General features: G+C 45.6%; 1 protein-coding gene across 1 annotated transcript; it reads left to right on the forward strand.

Annotated features, from left to right (window-relative positions):
* Positions 1 to 5,618: 5,618 nt before the first annotated feature.
* On the forward strand, positions 5,619 to 14,339 carry LOC100278864 (uncharacterized). The gene is made up of 2 exons (NM_001364503.1): positions 5,619 to 5,747; positions 13,923 to 14,339. The coding sequence occupies exon 2, from the start codon at positions 13,934 to 13,936 to the stop codon at positions 14,102 to 14,104; it is 171 nt and encodes a 56-aa protein (NP_001351432.1). The 5' UTR covers positions 5,619 to 5,747; positions 13,923 to 13,933; the 3' UTR covers positions 14,105 to 14,339.
* The last annotated feature ends 423 nt before the right edge of the window (positions 14,340 to 14,762 follow it).

Raw genomic sequence — 14,762 nt, forward strand, 5'->3', positions numbered from 1 at the left:
ACCGGACACTGTCCGGTGGTGCACCGGACAGTCCGGTGCGCCAGACCAGGGTGCCTTTGGGTTGTCTTTTGCTCTCTTTGTTTGAACTCATCTTTGGTCTTTTTATTGGCTTGTTGTGATCCTTTGGCACCTGTAAAACTTATAGACTAGAGCAAACTAGTTAGTCTATTTATTTGTGTTGGGAAATTCAACCACCAAAATCAATTTAGGAAAAGGTGTAAGCCTATTTCCCTTTCAATAAGGTTCAACGCAAACCAAGAAAGAAATTCAGTTGAGGACTCAAACAAATTTGGAGCAAAGGACATGAGAATGTGCTGCCAATGGCGCTCCGAATAGCGCCTGGTGTGCACCGGACAGTGTCCGGTCCACCAGGCCGAGCTCCACTCGAACAGCTCACTCTCGGGAATTTCCAAGGGGCGCTCTGCTATAATTCATCAGGCTGTCCGGTGTGCACTGGACATGTCCGGTGAGCCAACGAAGCAACGGTAACCTGGCGTCAACTGTCGACTGCAAAAGAGAACAGTGTGCGGCAGAAGTCAGAGCACACCGGACGACACCGGACTATCTGGTGCAGCTACAGGACAAAGAGTTCCAATGGTCGTCCGCTCCAAACCCCAACGGGCGTGCTGACGTGGCACGCACCGGACAGTGAACAGTACCTGTCCGGTGCACCATCGGACTGTCCGGTGTGCCCATCGTCAGCAAACTCAGCCAACGACTAGGAAGTGGTTGGAGGCTATAAATACCCCCAACCACCTCCTTCAATGGTATCCGAGTTTTCTGAACTCCACATTCATTACAAGAGCAAAGCCAAGCACTCCAAGACACATTCAAAGCATTCAATCCACTCCAAGCTCCCAAAATCAACTCTAGTGCTTAAGAGACTTGTGAGCAATGATTTCAAGTCGCCTAGTCGCCTGTTCGAACCCTGGGACCGACCAGGCGACTAGTCGCGATTAGGCGACGACTAGGATGACTAGTCGACCCCTAGTCGGTCCTAGTCGGTCCATGGTCGTCCTAGACTAGTAGTTATACTTATATAGGTATATATATAAATATACTTGTATACATTATATAAATTAGAACAAACAACTAGGATAAACAAAGTAACATATTGCTTCATTGTTTAGGGTTATTTAGGGTTTATGGGGAGAAGTGGGGGAGCAGGAGGGACCTTCAGATGACGTGCTCATCTCGTCACTGGTTCGCAACCACCACCGGTTGGAGACTGCAGCAGGCGAGCAGGACTACAGGAGAAGGGGCAGGGGACGAGGGTGTTGTAGCCATCGTTGTAGCAGTCGGCAATCAGGAGTTCAGGACTGCAGGGGCGGTGTCAAGAGAGGAGAGGAGACGTGCAGGTTGGAGACAGTTGGCGGCTAGGTTAGAACAGGAGAGGAGAGGGTACTCTAAATTAGACTGTAGATGGGCTAAAAAGGCTCAATAACTAAACCCTAGCCGGAACGACCAGAACACATAACTCGGACGACTAGTCGCCCTAGTCGATGATTAGTCGGACGACTAGGTCTTCTAGTCGAGTCGTCCAGCAAATCGTGTCCTAATTGCCGACCAGCCCGACTTTAGTCGGACGACTTGAAATCATTGCTTGTGAGAGGATCATTTGTGTTCTTTTGTTGCTCTTGTTGCTTGGATTGCTTTCTCCTTCTCAATTCTTATTCTTATAAGTGCTTTGTAAAGCTAGCAAGAGACACCTAAGTGTGTGGTGATCCTTGCGGGGTCTTAGTCACCCAAGTGATTAAGGAGAAGCCTCGATTGGTCTGTGTGACCGATTGAGAGAGGGAAAGGGTTGGAATTGACCCGGTCTTTGTGGCCTACTCAACGGGGACTAGGTTCTTTGGAACCGAACCTCGGTAAACAAATCATTGTGTCCACTTGCATTGATTCTCACTTGATTTGTTATCCTTCTTTCCTCTCTCTCTAAAGTTCCCTTGCTCATATTGATTTGAGTTTGCTCCCAAAAGGTCACCCGCATTGATTGAGCAACTCTAAGCAAGGAGAACCATCTTCCGCACTCTGAGTTAAACCTAACGCTAACCCTAGCCTCAGTGCGTGTTTAAGTTTATAGATTTCAGGTTTCGCCTATTCACCCCCCTTTAGGCGACTTTCAGTATCCCAAACCGCACAAGGTTCTGACTTATCCTCGTTGGTGCCCCTACGCAAAGGGAAGCCCATGCGAGGGCCAAGCACCTCGGTCGAGTAACTCCGTAGAGAGCCACAAGCCTTCTCCACGCGCAAGTGGTGCTTCGCTTCCGGCTCCTGTCGGACGCTCCCTGCTGTCACCACTAATGATCTTCCGGCTGAAACGCTGAGGGCCTCGTTCCCTTCGGTACACGGTGACGGCCGTGACACAAACGCGGTTGTCACGGTCTCGCAAGACTCTCGCCCCACTCGGTACAATTACAAACGGCTCGTGCAAGAGTCGAGGGGTTGTGTGGGTTTTTTAAACTCACTCAACTGACTAGGATTCACCTAGAGCAAGCGCTAAAACGGTCTAACTAACTTAAGCATTTCACAAAGCACCTACGCTAATCACCGAGTGATTTTATTAAGCACTTGAGTGTATGAGCACTTGGAAATGTTTATACTATGCCTTGGTATATTGTTTGGGCTCCCACACCTTGAAATGGCCAGTTGGGGGGTATTTATAGGCCCCAACACAATTCTAGTCGTTGGAGAAAAGTTGTTGTTCTCTGAGGCACACCGGACAGTCCGGTGTCCCTGTCCGGTGCGCCTAGCCGTTGGATCTGACATCGCAGGTGACCGTTGGCGCTGCAGGCTTTCACACCGGACAGTCCAGGTGTCACATCGGACAGTCCGGTGGCTTCTCTCCACCAGTGCCGCCAGGAACTAGCCGTTGGGCTACAGTTCCCTGGTGCACCGGCCAGTCCAGTGTGTGGTACCGGACAGTCCGGTGTCCTCGACTGGACAGTCCGCTCGTGACAACACTATTCTTCGTTTCTTAGACTTTGCTTGATACTTGTTGATCTTCACTTGTGATCTTCATAATGTCTTCTTTTGAGGTGTTGCTTTCCTCAATGTCTTAGTCCAAGTCACTTTAGCATCTTGTGAACTACAAACATAAACACTAGTAAATATATTAGTCCACATGTCATGTTGATCATCAAACACCAAAACTTTTTGAGCCAAACGACTCGGGGTCCATTTTCCTTACACGGTCAGCATCACATAAGCAGCAAGCAAATAAGCGTCGTTCTAATCACGAATTTGCTATTGGGGATTTCGTATACAGCCCTAAACGTCGATTGCCCCGCAATGTAATAACTACATACTCGCCTTCAAGTATTTTGGTCTATTTCAGATTGTGCAACGCATTGATTTCGTGGCATACAAGCTGGATCTTCCTTCTACTTCACCTGTCCACCCAGTTTTTCACATGTCACAACTTAAACGCGCCATTTCTCCTAAGCACACGGTGAGTGCCACCTTGCCCACTGCTTCTGTTGGCCTTCAGACTTCTGTTGAGGTGCTGGATACGCGGACCATCATGTGAGGCAGCTCCCCAGTGGAACAAGTACTGGTGCGATGGACGTGCTTCGATGATGCACTGGCTACCTGGGAGGATTCATAGCTCTTCGACAACAATTCCCTCGAGCCATCACTTGGGGGCAAGCAGACTCGCAAGGGGATGATGTTAGCGACTGTTCTCTAGGGACACGAGGATGGCGGGAGAACGAGCATCGATGTTGAAGAGCTTAGATCGTAGGGTGAGAAAGCCCAACACAAATTACACTGGTCTAGATTGGGTGTAACAGACCTACTTGTGATTTGTGTATGTTGTACGGTTGTAGAACTCTCTGAGAGAGGTCAAGAGGGAGATGATGCAAGGAAGGGGATAAAGATTTTGTAATAACATCTGCAACAATGTCTTATCTCGATGCCCCAAATTAAATTATAGGACCCAAGCTAAAAAATGCTCTATCAATGTCATATTTTACAAAAAAAATTATCAAAAAAATATAGGTCACCCTATGAAGTGCCATAAGTATACTGTATTTTATTGGGCTACCCTATATCTAGATCTAAATGAACGGACACTTCACAAAACTATCCTTTCCAAACAAACGCAGTAGATTAACAAATTTTGGGTAATTACTTAATTTGGGGCTTTGCTATTCGAGTTTTTTTGTTAGCGCCCCAAAATTTTATAAAATTTATCTATTTTAATATATTAGTTGTCAAAAAATATAAGTCATCTTCTGAAGTGACACAAATATATTGTATCTTATTGGATTGTCTCATATCTAGATCTAAACGAACGGATGCTTCACAAAACTTTTCTTGCACAAGCATGTCATGTCGGCCTGCTAACTTTGTCGGACCAGCCCGTCGATCTATTTAATTAAATCAGCGTAAAATGTTAAAAAACGGTGCAGGAGGTGGGGTTCGAACCCATGCCCTGATGGGAGAAGGACGGGAGACACTGGGTGAAACTGTCTAACCAGTAGAACATCACGCTAAGATGTTTTTAATATTGAATATAAATTGTATATAGGTATATACGTTTTTTTGTAAAATAAAAAAATAATCGTGTCGGGCTGGGCCAGCACTACGGGCCGAGGTTACAACCAAAGCATGGCACGACGTTCTTTGCTCTTGCAAGCATTAGATCGTTTCTGAGACCACATTGGCGTAATGGACTATATTGTGTTTGAGGTTGCTGAATTGGATGGAGCAACAATGATTTGTCACACTAACAACAAAATGAAAAGTTATTTGTTGGTTTTAAACGTTAGTAATTGCTACGAAGTAGCGTAATTTATATGGAGCGTATTAGTTTTTATTGATGCCTGACTTTAGCAATCACTCCATATTTTGATCTATCTTTTTTATAAGTTTGACTTCATGGGACTTATTTTATAAACTTGATCTCACAAACTTTCTCTTATTTGGTTCTGTATGATGAAATTATATCATTTTATAATCTCTGTTTATTCAGTCAATCGTTGTGAACTCTCTTATAATCGCTTACTTCATTGCCCGTGTTGTACCAAGACATATTTGCATGGAGTAAACAATAACATCAGTTAGCCAAATCAAAAAATATATTATACAGAGAGCGGAGACAATCAATAAAAAATCTTGAATTTTTTTTGAACGATAGTTTATGTGGGTATTGTTGTAAGCCGTTGCAACGCACGGGCAACCGACTAGTATAATTTAGGCAAAACTAATTAAGTTCATATATTTATATATGTAATATATTTGTATATTATCCTAATTTATATGAGAGAGATAGTTATTTACTACATTTATGTTATAGAAAGCAAGTAGAAGAGTGTGCTATAAGTTGTACATCGGAAAAATAACATGTAAATCTATATAATCAATTTTCTCTCTCATCTTATGAATTTAAAATAATCTTATATGATAACTTTAGAAAGTGGTGGAAAGTTACATTCTAAAAAAATAGTTTATTCCATTAGTAAGATTTCAATTCCTCAAAATGAAAGGAAATAAACGAGACCTTAGAGCTTTTTTTGTTAGTGTCCTAAATTTTATAGAATGTATCTATTTCAATATATTAGAATATTTCGAGTACGTAACCAGACTCCATTCTCTCCCCCCATCTTCTCCCCCAAGTTCATCTTGTGCAGTTGTGCTAACACGCGGCGCCCCAGGCCCTCCGGCGCCGCCCACCTCCACCGCCTGGAATCCAGGACATCCGGCGCCGCCCACCTCCGTCCCCTGTCTGCTGCCTCGACTCAACTGTATGTATCAATGCGTGCTGCTGCTGCTACTACTAATATGTCATAAACCAAATCCGAATCCCTTGCCCCGATTCACCTGCTTCTTGTGTGATGAACTGATGACGATTGTTATGATCTTGTACATGTCGGTGTGCTGCTGTTTGATAGCTTAGGTCGCTGCCTTGGTTCTTGGTAGATTACTACGAGTGTTGCAGCGTTCTGGTAACAATAAGAAGATGGAAACATTCTTTTTGTAGCAGCAGTAGTAGTGATCTCTGGTCTTGTCTGAAGGAATCTAGCTTCAGTTTACTGATTGACTGGTACGGTTCATGACCCGCTCACTGTTTGTACATGTAAAAACTGTAATCGTGGTACGTGCGTGTACAAAATTTTACCTGCGGGTATAGTCGTGGGTGGGTATGAGTAATCCCCGCGGCTATGGTCGCAAACGGCTCGATTTGGCCGACATGTATGGGCATGGGTACAAAATTTTACCCATGGGTATAGTCGTGGGTGGGTATGAGTAATCCCGTGGATATGGTCGCAAACGGCTCGATTCGTCCGACTGAACACGCCCTGGGGGGCCGCCGCCGCCCAGGTCTTCGTCGTACCCTTTGCCGGCGACTAGTACCCACGAGCCACCACACCAGGTATGCCCGCCCCTCTCTCGTCCCTTTCTTCTGTGCAAAACTGGGCACCCAAACCCTAAGTTAAGCTTGCTATATTCGGGTCTGATCTAATCACAGGTGCAGTATAAGTGTGTGCATGTATTATGCCTACTCAATATGTTTTTTTGGAAGAAAAAAAAATCATTGGGTGTACATGTGTATTATTTGATCCGTCCCTGATGCCCGCTCCTTCCCTTCGCTTCCTGCTGCGCGGAGCGCAGTACCGGGCACCCCAAAACCCTGATCTAAGCTATCTTTATTTGGATGCGAACCAATCACAATGCTACATCGAGTGTCTGCAACAAAAAAAAAACTGCTGTACATGTGTAGTTGTGTACACCCATGTTCTAATATACCGGGCCTGCTCCTGAATCTAGCAGAAGAGGAGGTGAGACGATAAAGAGTCCAATTATTTCGGTTTGGTAGGGATCTAGAGATGGTGTTGCCGTTTTTCATAATTATCTGGTGCCATTCTGAAGCAGCACATGTTTGCGCACTGTTCACCTGTCCTGAAGACTGAAAGTGTAGGAACTTTTTAGCGCTTTGCTTTGTGAATTTGTCCGTGTTTATTTTAATTTTGGGTTCTTACTTCTAGGCATCTGCTTTTGTGGAGCCAAGTTTAGACTGATTGTTGTTATGGTGGTAGAAAGTGTAATGATCTCGACTTCTGAGGTTGTATGAGTGGGTAGTAGGGCGAGGCCTTGAGGATTGAGGGCGAGAGGGAGCCGTGCTGGCACACGGCTGAGACAGAATGTGGCGAGGAGCAATACTCTTCTTAGATTGATCTTTGCTAATCCTCCTAGGTACAAACTAAGGACTTTATATAGTCCAGTACAGGCGCACATAAACTGCTGCCGCCCCTATTTATTCTCTAACAAACTCCTACTATTTCTCCTTTGATATCTAATCTAAACAAACTTATCCTTATCCCTTTAATCTTGATCTCATGGCGTGGCCTGGCCTATGGGCTGCTTGGGCCGCCTTTCATATGTTTTACCCACCATAACATCTCTCCCCTTCTCCGAGAACAGCTCGTCCTCGAGCTGAAAATGGGGGTAGGAAGACGTGAACTGTTGCAATGGCTCCCAAGTAGCTTCTGTCTGCTGTGTTCCACTCCATTGTACCTGAACATGCCAGACACCTCGTTGTATTCTTGCTTTGAGCACCTTCTCTGGTGAGGGCAGCAGTCGACCATTCTCCATTGCTGGAAGAGCAGGAGGTAGCACTGGTGGGACGCCTCTGTATGGTTTGAGGAGACCAACGTGAAAGACGTCATGGATGCGTGCTCCCGTTGGGAGTTCCAGGCGGTAGGCGACCTTGCCGATTCGTTCCGTGATACGGAAGGGTCCAGCATAGCGAGGTCCCAACTTGCCTTTGGGTCGGCGCACCAGGGACTGAGCTTGACGGTTGAGCAGGCGGAGCCAAACCCAGTCGTCCACTGAGAACTCCAAGTCTCGATGATGTGCATCATAGAATCGCCGAGCATGTTCTTGTGCTTGCAGCAGCCTGTCTCGAACTTCACTAAGGAATAGATCACGTTCACTAAGCATTTCATCAACTGTCTGGTTTGCTGTTGAGCCCGGCTGGTAGGTAAGCACTGGAGGAGGATCCCTGCCATAAACCACTCGAAATGGGGTAGTGTGCAATGCTGAGTGATAAGCTGTGTTGTAGCAGTATTCTGCCCATGGTAGCCACTCAACCCATGCCCGTGGACGGTCTCCTGTGATGCACCGGAGGTACATTGCGATGGTTTTATTAACAACTTCTGATTGGCCATCTGTTTGTGGATGGAAGGCTGTACTCATCCGAAGTTTGACACCTGATAGTTTGAACAGTTCTCGCCAAACGTTCCCAGTGAAGACGGGGTCACAGTCACTGACAATAGACTGGGGAAAACCGTGAAGGCGAACCACCCCTTCAAAGAAAGCTCGGGCTACACTTGTTGCTGTATAGGGGTGGCTTAAGGCAATGAAGTGCGAGTATTTGGAAAATCGATCTACTATTGTCAAGATAACTGATTTGCCATGCACCTTTGGAAGCCCTTCTATGAAGTCCATGGATATGTCTGACCAAATCTGGGAGGGTACCTCAAGAGGTTGCAGCAGCCCAGCTGGGTGGAGAGCTTCAGTTTTGTTTTGTTGGCAGACTGAACATGCCCTAACCCAATCCCTTACCAAGGCTCTATCTTTGGGAACAAAAAAATCGGCCCGTAGTCGGTGTAATGTTTTCTGGATTCCACCATGACCAGCCGAGTGGGCTGTACCGAGTATGGCCGGCAGCAGGGATGAATTTGGCGGCACAAAGATTTGTCGGCCATGCAGAATGAGCCCATCAACCATCCGCCATGGTTCAGTGAGGGTGCCGTCTTTGATTTGAGTACAAATGCGTTGACAGTCTTGGTTAGAGGTGCACTCCTGACGCAACTCTTCATACAAATGGAAGGTGGGGCTAGACAACGTGGCAATCATGCCGTCGGTAGTCTGCCTTCGTGACAAGGCATCTGCCACTGTGTTGAATCGGCCTGCTCTGTATTCCACGATAAAGTCAAACCCAAATAGTTTGCTGATCCACTGATGCTGAGGCACTGTTGACAATCTCTGGTCGAGCATGAATTTTAGACTGAAGTGATCTGTGCGCACTGTGAATCGACGACCCCAGAGATATGGTCGCCAGTGACGAACTGCCTGAACGAGACCAATGAGTTCACGTTCATAAGCTGCGAGCTTGACATGACGGGCTGCAAACGGCCTACTAAAGAATGCCAGGGGCCCAGATCCTTGATGCAGGACCGCCCCAAATCCAGAACCAGAAGCATCACAGTCCACAATGAACATTTGATCGAAGTTGGGCAGCTGCAACACTGGGGCTGTAGAAAGAGCCTTTTTGAGTTCCTGGAATGTTGTGTCAGCAGCCAAACCCCACTTGAAACCTTCTTTCTTTAGTAGTGCTGTTAATGGTGCTGCAATAGACCCAAAATCTTTGATGAATTTTCTGTAGTAGCCTGCCAATCCCAAGAAGCCACGTAATCCACGTGTTGATTGGGGAACCGGCCATGAGTAGACCGCTTCCACTTTGCTATTGTCCATGGCTACCCCGTCTGCTGAAATCACATGACCCAAGTAAGCAACTGAGGTGGCTCCAAAGGAACACTTGGACTGTTTAACAAAAAGCTGGTTACTGCGCAATGTTTCGAGTACCGCCTTGACATGTCGAAGGTGTTCAGACCAAGATGCACTGTAGATGAGGATATCATCAAAAAATACCAATACACAACGACGGAGGTACGACCCCAGGACTTCATTCATAAGGGCTTGGAAGGTTGCTGGCGCATTTGAAAGTCCAAATGGCATGACCAGGAATTCAAAATGGCCGTGGTGTGTCCGAAAGGCTGTCTTATGAATATCCTCCGAATGAACCCGTACCTGATGGTATCCTGAGCGCAGATCTAGTTTGGTGAAGAACTTGGCCCCGTTGAGTTCATCAAGGAGCTCATCAACTACTGGTATAGGGTAATTGTCTTTCACTGTGCGCTCATTAAGGGCTCTGTAGTCGATGCAGAAGCGCCAAGAATTATCTGCCTTCTTAACCAATAGGACTGGAGCGGAGAAGGCTGATGTACTATGTCGGATTGTTCCCTGTTTCAGCATTGCTGCACACTGCGCCTCCAGTTCATCTTTCTGCAGCTGAGGGTATCTATAAGGACGTACCGCCACTGGTGCTGTGCCTGGCATCAGGTGGATGCGGTGGTCACATGGTCGTGCTGGAGGGAGACCCGTTGGGGATGAGAAAACATCATCAAATTGCTGGACTAGGGAGTCCATCATTGGTGTCGGGTTTGATGTTGAAACACGTGCTGAAAGTGGCCTGTGCATCATGCTGCGAGTAGAATTCAACCCTTTCCACAAAACTTGGTAACCATTCTTCCAGAACGCCATGCTCATGTTGGCTAAGTCCCAAAGGATGGGACCAAGAGTGCGCAGGAACTGAACCCCTAAGATGATGTCAAAGGAATCCAGTGGAATAGCATAAGCATCCATGGTGAAAATATCTGGACCCACACATAGTCTGAGACTGTTGGCAAGACCATGACAGTCGATCTTGTCGCCATTTGCTACAGCTACCCGACCTCGGCTTGAGCAGACTTTCAATTGCAATGACAAGGCTGTGTTGAGGTTGACAAAATTGTGTGTGGAGCCTGTATCCAGTAATGCAGTGAGCAATTTATCATTTATTTTTACTTGAATCTGCATGGTGTCCTCTGATCTGATGCCTGTCAGAGCATGTAGAGAGATAACTGGTTCTGGCTCCTCATCAACTTCCTCTGTGGCAGTATCCTCTTCGAAGTCAGCTACTTCCAAATAGAATAACCGGGGGCACCGATGGCCGCGAACATATTGTTCATCACAGTTGTAACAAAGCCCTAGCTTTCGGCGTTCTGCCATCTCTCCAGTTGTGAGCTTCTTGAATGGTCGCTGCTGCGCTGCATTGCCTGTGGCTGGCACTGTTGGTTGTGTTGCTGGGATTGGAACTGATGGTCGTTGGGGCGGTCTCATTGGCTTGGTGGGTGCTGCTATGACGTTGCCATCAAGCACTTGAGAACGCCGTTCATATGCGCGCGCCAAGCTTAATGCGTGATTAAGGTCCCCTGGTGCCATCAACTCGACATCAATTTTGATGCGTTCTGGGAGGCCTGCAGTGAATAGCTGGACTTTTTGTTCCTGGGTGAGGGGCGCCGTGTGGGCAAGAAGGTCCCAAAACCTTTCCTGGTAGTCTTCTACGGTTGTCCGGAAGGGAAGCCGGGCCAATTCACCGAGAGGGTTGCTGCGCATCGGAGGACCAAACCGTTGCTGGCAGGACTGCTTGAAAGAATTCCATGACAATGGTGGCTCGTCGCGCTGGAGTTGACAGTACCAAGTCCGAGCGACTCCCGTCATGTGATATGAGGCAAGCCACACCTTCTCTTCTTCCAGCGTACGCTGTCCTTCAAAGAATTGCTCGCATCTGTTGATCCATCCAATGGGGTCTTCTTTACCATCAAACAATGAAAACTCCAGTCGATGAAAGCGAGGAACACTCGTCGCTGGTTGCGAGAATGGTGCTCCTGAATATTCCGGTGGTGGTGGGGGAATGATGGTAGTGGTGATGGGGAATGAGGAAGGGGTAGACGATGGATTGGAAGGGGGGCTGTGGGGTTAGGATGTGTCGTGACCGGCAAAGGATTGGTGTTCACCGGTACCTTGGGGATGCCGCCATATCCCGGCAGGCCATAGGGAATGTCCTGCGGGGTGGCTGGCGTGGATGCAGATGGACATGCCTCGACGACCGCAACACGGGAGGAGATGGAGGACATCTGCTGGGCAAAGTCGCAGAGCTGACGTTGAACTTCACCTAGGGTCGCGGCGATGGACGCCAGGGACGGCTGGAGGGCAGTGGCTGCCGTGCTATCTTCCTCATCGTGACCTGACATATCTGATACCAGATTGTAATGATCTCGACTTCTGAGGTTGTATGAGTGGGTAGTAGGGTGAGGCCTTGAGGATTGAGGGCGAGAGGGAGCCGTGCTGGCACACGGCTGAGACAGAATGTGGCGAGGAGCAATACTCTTCTTAGATTGATCTTTGCTAATCCTCCTAGGTACAAACTAAGGACTTTATATAGTCCAGTACAGGCGCACATAAACTGCTGCCGCCCCTATTTATTCTCTAACAAACTCCTACTATTTCTCCTTTGATATCTAATCTAAACAAACTTATCCTTATCCCTTTAATCTTGATCTCATGGCGTGGCCTGGCCTATGGGCTGCTTGGGCCGCCTTTCATATGTTTTACCCACCATAACAGAAAGCATCTGTGTTAAAGTCATAGCATGTAATTCTTTTATCAGGATTACAAATCACGGATATTTATGGACTTTGATGCTGCTCATTTAGGATTCCAACATTTGAAATCAAACTCCACCATGATCGGTAGTTTCCATCTGTTTCACATTTATCCATGGTGACAGTAGATGAACTGTGAGCTAAGTAAAGAAGATTTATTTAGTCACAAATATGTGCTGCATCTCAATCTCTATTCCTGGATACCCCATTATCAAGCTCTGCTTGGTAGTCTCTAATCACTTTATCTTCACATGTGCTGCCGAAAAGCATTCTGTGCCCTTTCAGGCTTCCAACATAGCACCACCTCAAACTCTTCTTCATCCATTGATTGGCTCAGCAAGGCTGGAGATTCATTCGTAGTGCTTTCTTTTGCTGGAAACAAGCCTTAACTAATAGGATTGGTGTCACTTTGGTTTAATTTCTTCTGGGCATTTACTGTGAGCAATGGAGCCTTTTTCACGCTCAATGCAAAAAGTGTGTCACTTATTGGAAGGGGTATTCTTTTTAGTCATGGATGGATTCATTTACTGTCAATCCACTTTTGAAATGCATCCGTTTGATTTGGTCACCAGCATCATGTTTTCTTTTCTTTTGATGTCTGATGGGGTTCATCACTGTTATTTTACTTCTGTAATCCAAAGTGTTTATGGGTTGGATGTCCAATTTTTGTAGAGCTAGTATGATGCTTCCTTTCCATGATAAGTTTCAGTACCTGTAATCCAGCTCCAGTGTTTCTTCATCATTTTGTAGCTATAGAAAGTGGTGAACCTCCTGGATATTCTCTCAACAAATAGTATAAGCAGACTTACAGCTGTAATTTGTCCGCCAGAGGTCTTGCAGAGAGATTTCTTGCTGTATTTACCTTATTACCTACAATTCACTTCACCTTAACCATTTATCGGTTGGATTACTTACCCATTAGCTCTGGTAGACCTGCTACCCTCCAATCTTCCATTGAGCTTGTTCTCTCAGATAACTCCATAATATTTACTTAGATCAGCCACTTTGCTTAAATATCCGACTATGTATTTGTTTCCACGTGAGATGGTATGCTTATTAAGCTTTGAAAATTTATCAGTGTTTAGATGTTAAACTAGGAAAGGATTAAGCCACTAATTTATCATAGGATTGCCAAATGCCAAGCAATATTAGTTGTCTTGATTTTTTCCCCCTTGAATACGCAGGAGAGCTGTGTGTAGTTGTTGTCTTGATAAATGAACAGTTCCAGTGGTGCCACAGGGTACATAATCTATTCCTAAAAAGTTAGTTCATAATCCCATGAAATTTATCTGCTTAGCCATCAGATCTACTCAGCTTAGTTTCATGTATTACCTGCCTCACATTTTGCTTGCAGGTATAGTTTTGCGTTTCATTGAAATTAGTGCTTGCTGGTATAGTTTTGTGTTTCATTGAAGCTAAACTTAGGTTAAGTCTGGATGTGCTATGTTGCTAGTTTGGTTGGAGTCACTATAACTGTCACCATGATATCTTCAACAGCTTGCCATTCTGGACAGCAATACCTTTTTGTGATACTTTCGACAACCAATGTGGTGCTCATGCTTATGATCCCAACGCTTTCTTGTAGTCATCTATGTTTTGCATTGGAATCATGTTTTTGGCTGAACATAGCTGTTTTAATCTTGGTACCAGGTTTTGCTGCGATGGGGTTATTCAGGGGCAGCTTCACTCTCTTGGTGGGAATGGGATGTGGTGTCTATATAGCTCAGAACTACAACGTTCCGAACGTCAAGAAGCTATTCAACACATATGTTTTTCTGGCAAAGCACATCGAGGAAACCTACCGTAAGCCGAAGAAGAAAGACGATGATTGATCCTTTCACATTTGGTATCTCTGTTATGCCCTGGAGCATGTGGAAATGTGCATTTTTGAAATTGTGAAGGCAATTTTGGTTATGGACAAGTTTTTTAACTCCAGTGGAAAATGTTAGCTGTGAAATTTCCAGTTGCTGTAATAGTTTTTGGTCGTATTGGACCATGGGCTTCTAGAGCCTCCCCTTTTTGCTCGTGTTCCTGTGCCTGGGAAATGCACTGGACTTTGTTGTTGAAGTGCGGCGATGGATAATCTAGCATCATCAGTGTGTTTTTCATGTTAACATAAGGATGGGGTGATATGTTTATTTGAACCTAGATTTGCCGAAATATATATATTGACACAGGTTCTTCTGAACGCATGCCATTTCATGTGCTCGTTTGTGCTATTCACTTTGTTGCTTATCTGTTGTGACCAAACTTTTAGAAAATGCATTAATATCTACAAGCTTAAATTGATGCGCTATCAAGATGTATTTCAAGGAAATTTTAATAAAACTATATGATGATGTATGTGTCGGTACATTTTTCTCTACTTTGCTAAAATTAGAAAAGTTTGACTTACAATTATAACGGGGTGAACATTAATTTTTCTAAACCCATATTCTCGAAGCTCTTATAAGCAAATGAGAAAAAATCGGTGGCTACAAAATGAAGTGT

Source organism: Zea mays, chromosome 2, assembly GCF_902167145.1.
Source record: "Zea mays cultivar B73 chromosome 2, Zm-B73-REFERENCE-NAM-5.0, whole genome shotgun sequence".
NCBI classification, from domain to species: domain Eukaryota; kingdom Viridiplantae; phylum Streptophyta; class Magnoliopsida; order Poales; family Poaceae; genus Zea; species Zea mays.

Excerpts from the sequence above, each read along its gene's own strand:
- LOC100278864 (NM_001364503.1), top strand. The coding sequence starts at position 13,934 with ATGGGGTTATTCAGGGGCAGCTTCACTCTCTTGGTGGGAATGGGATGT.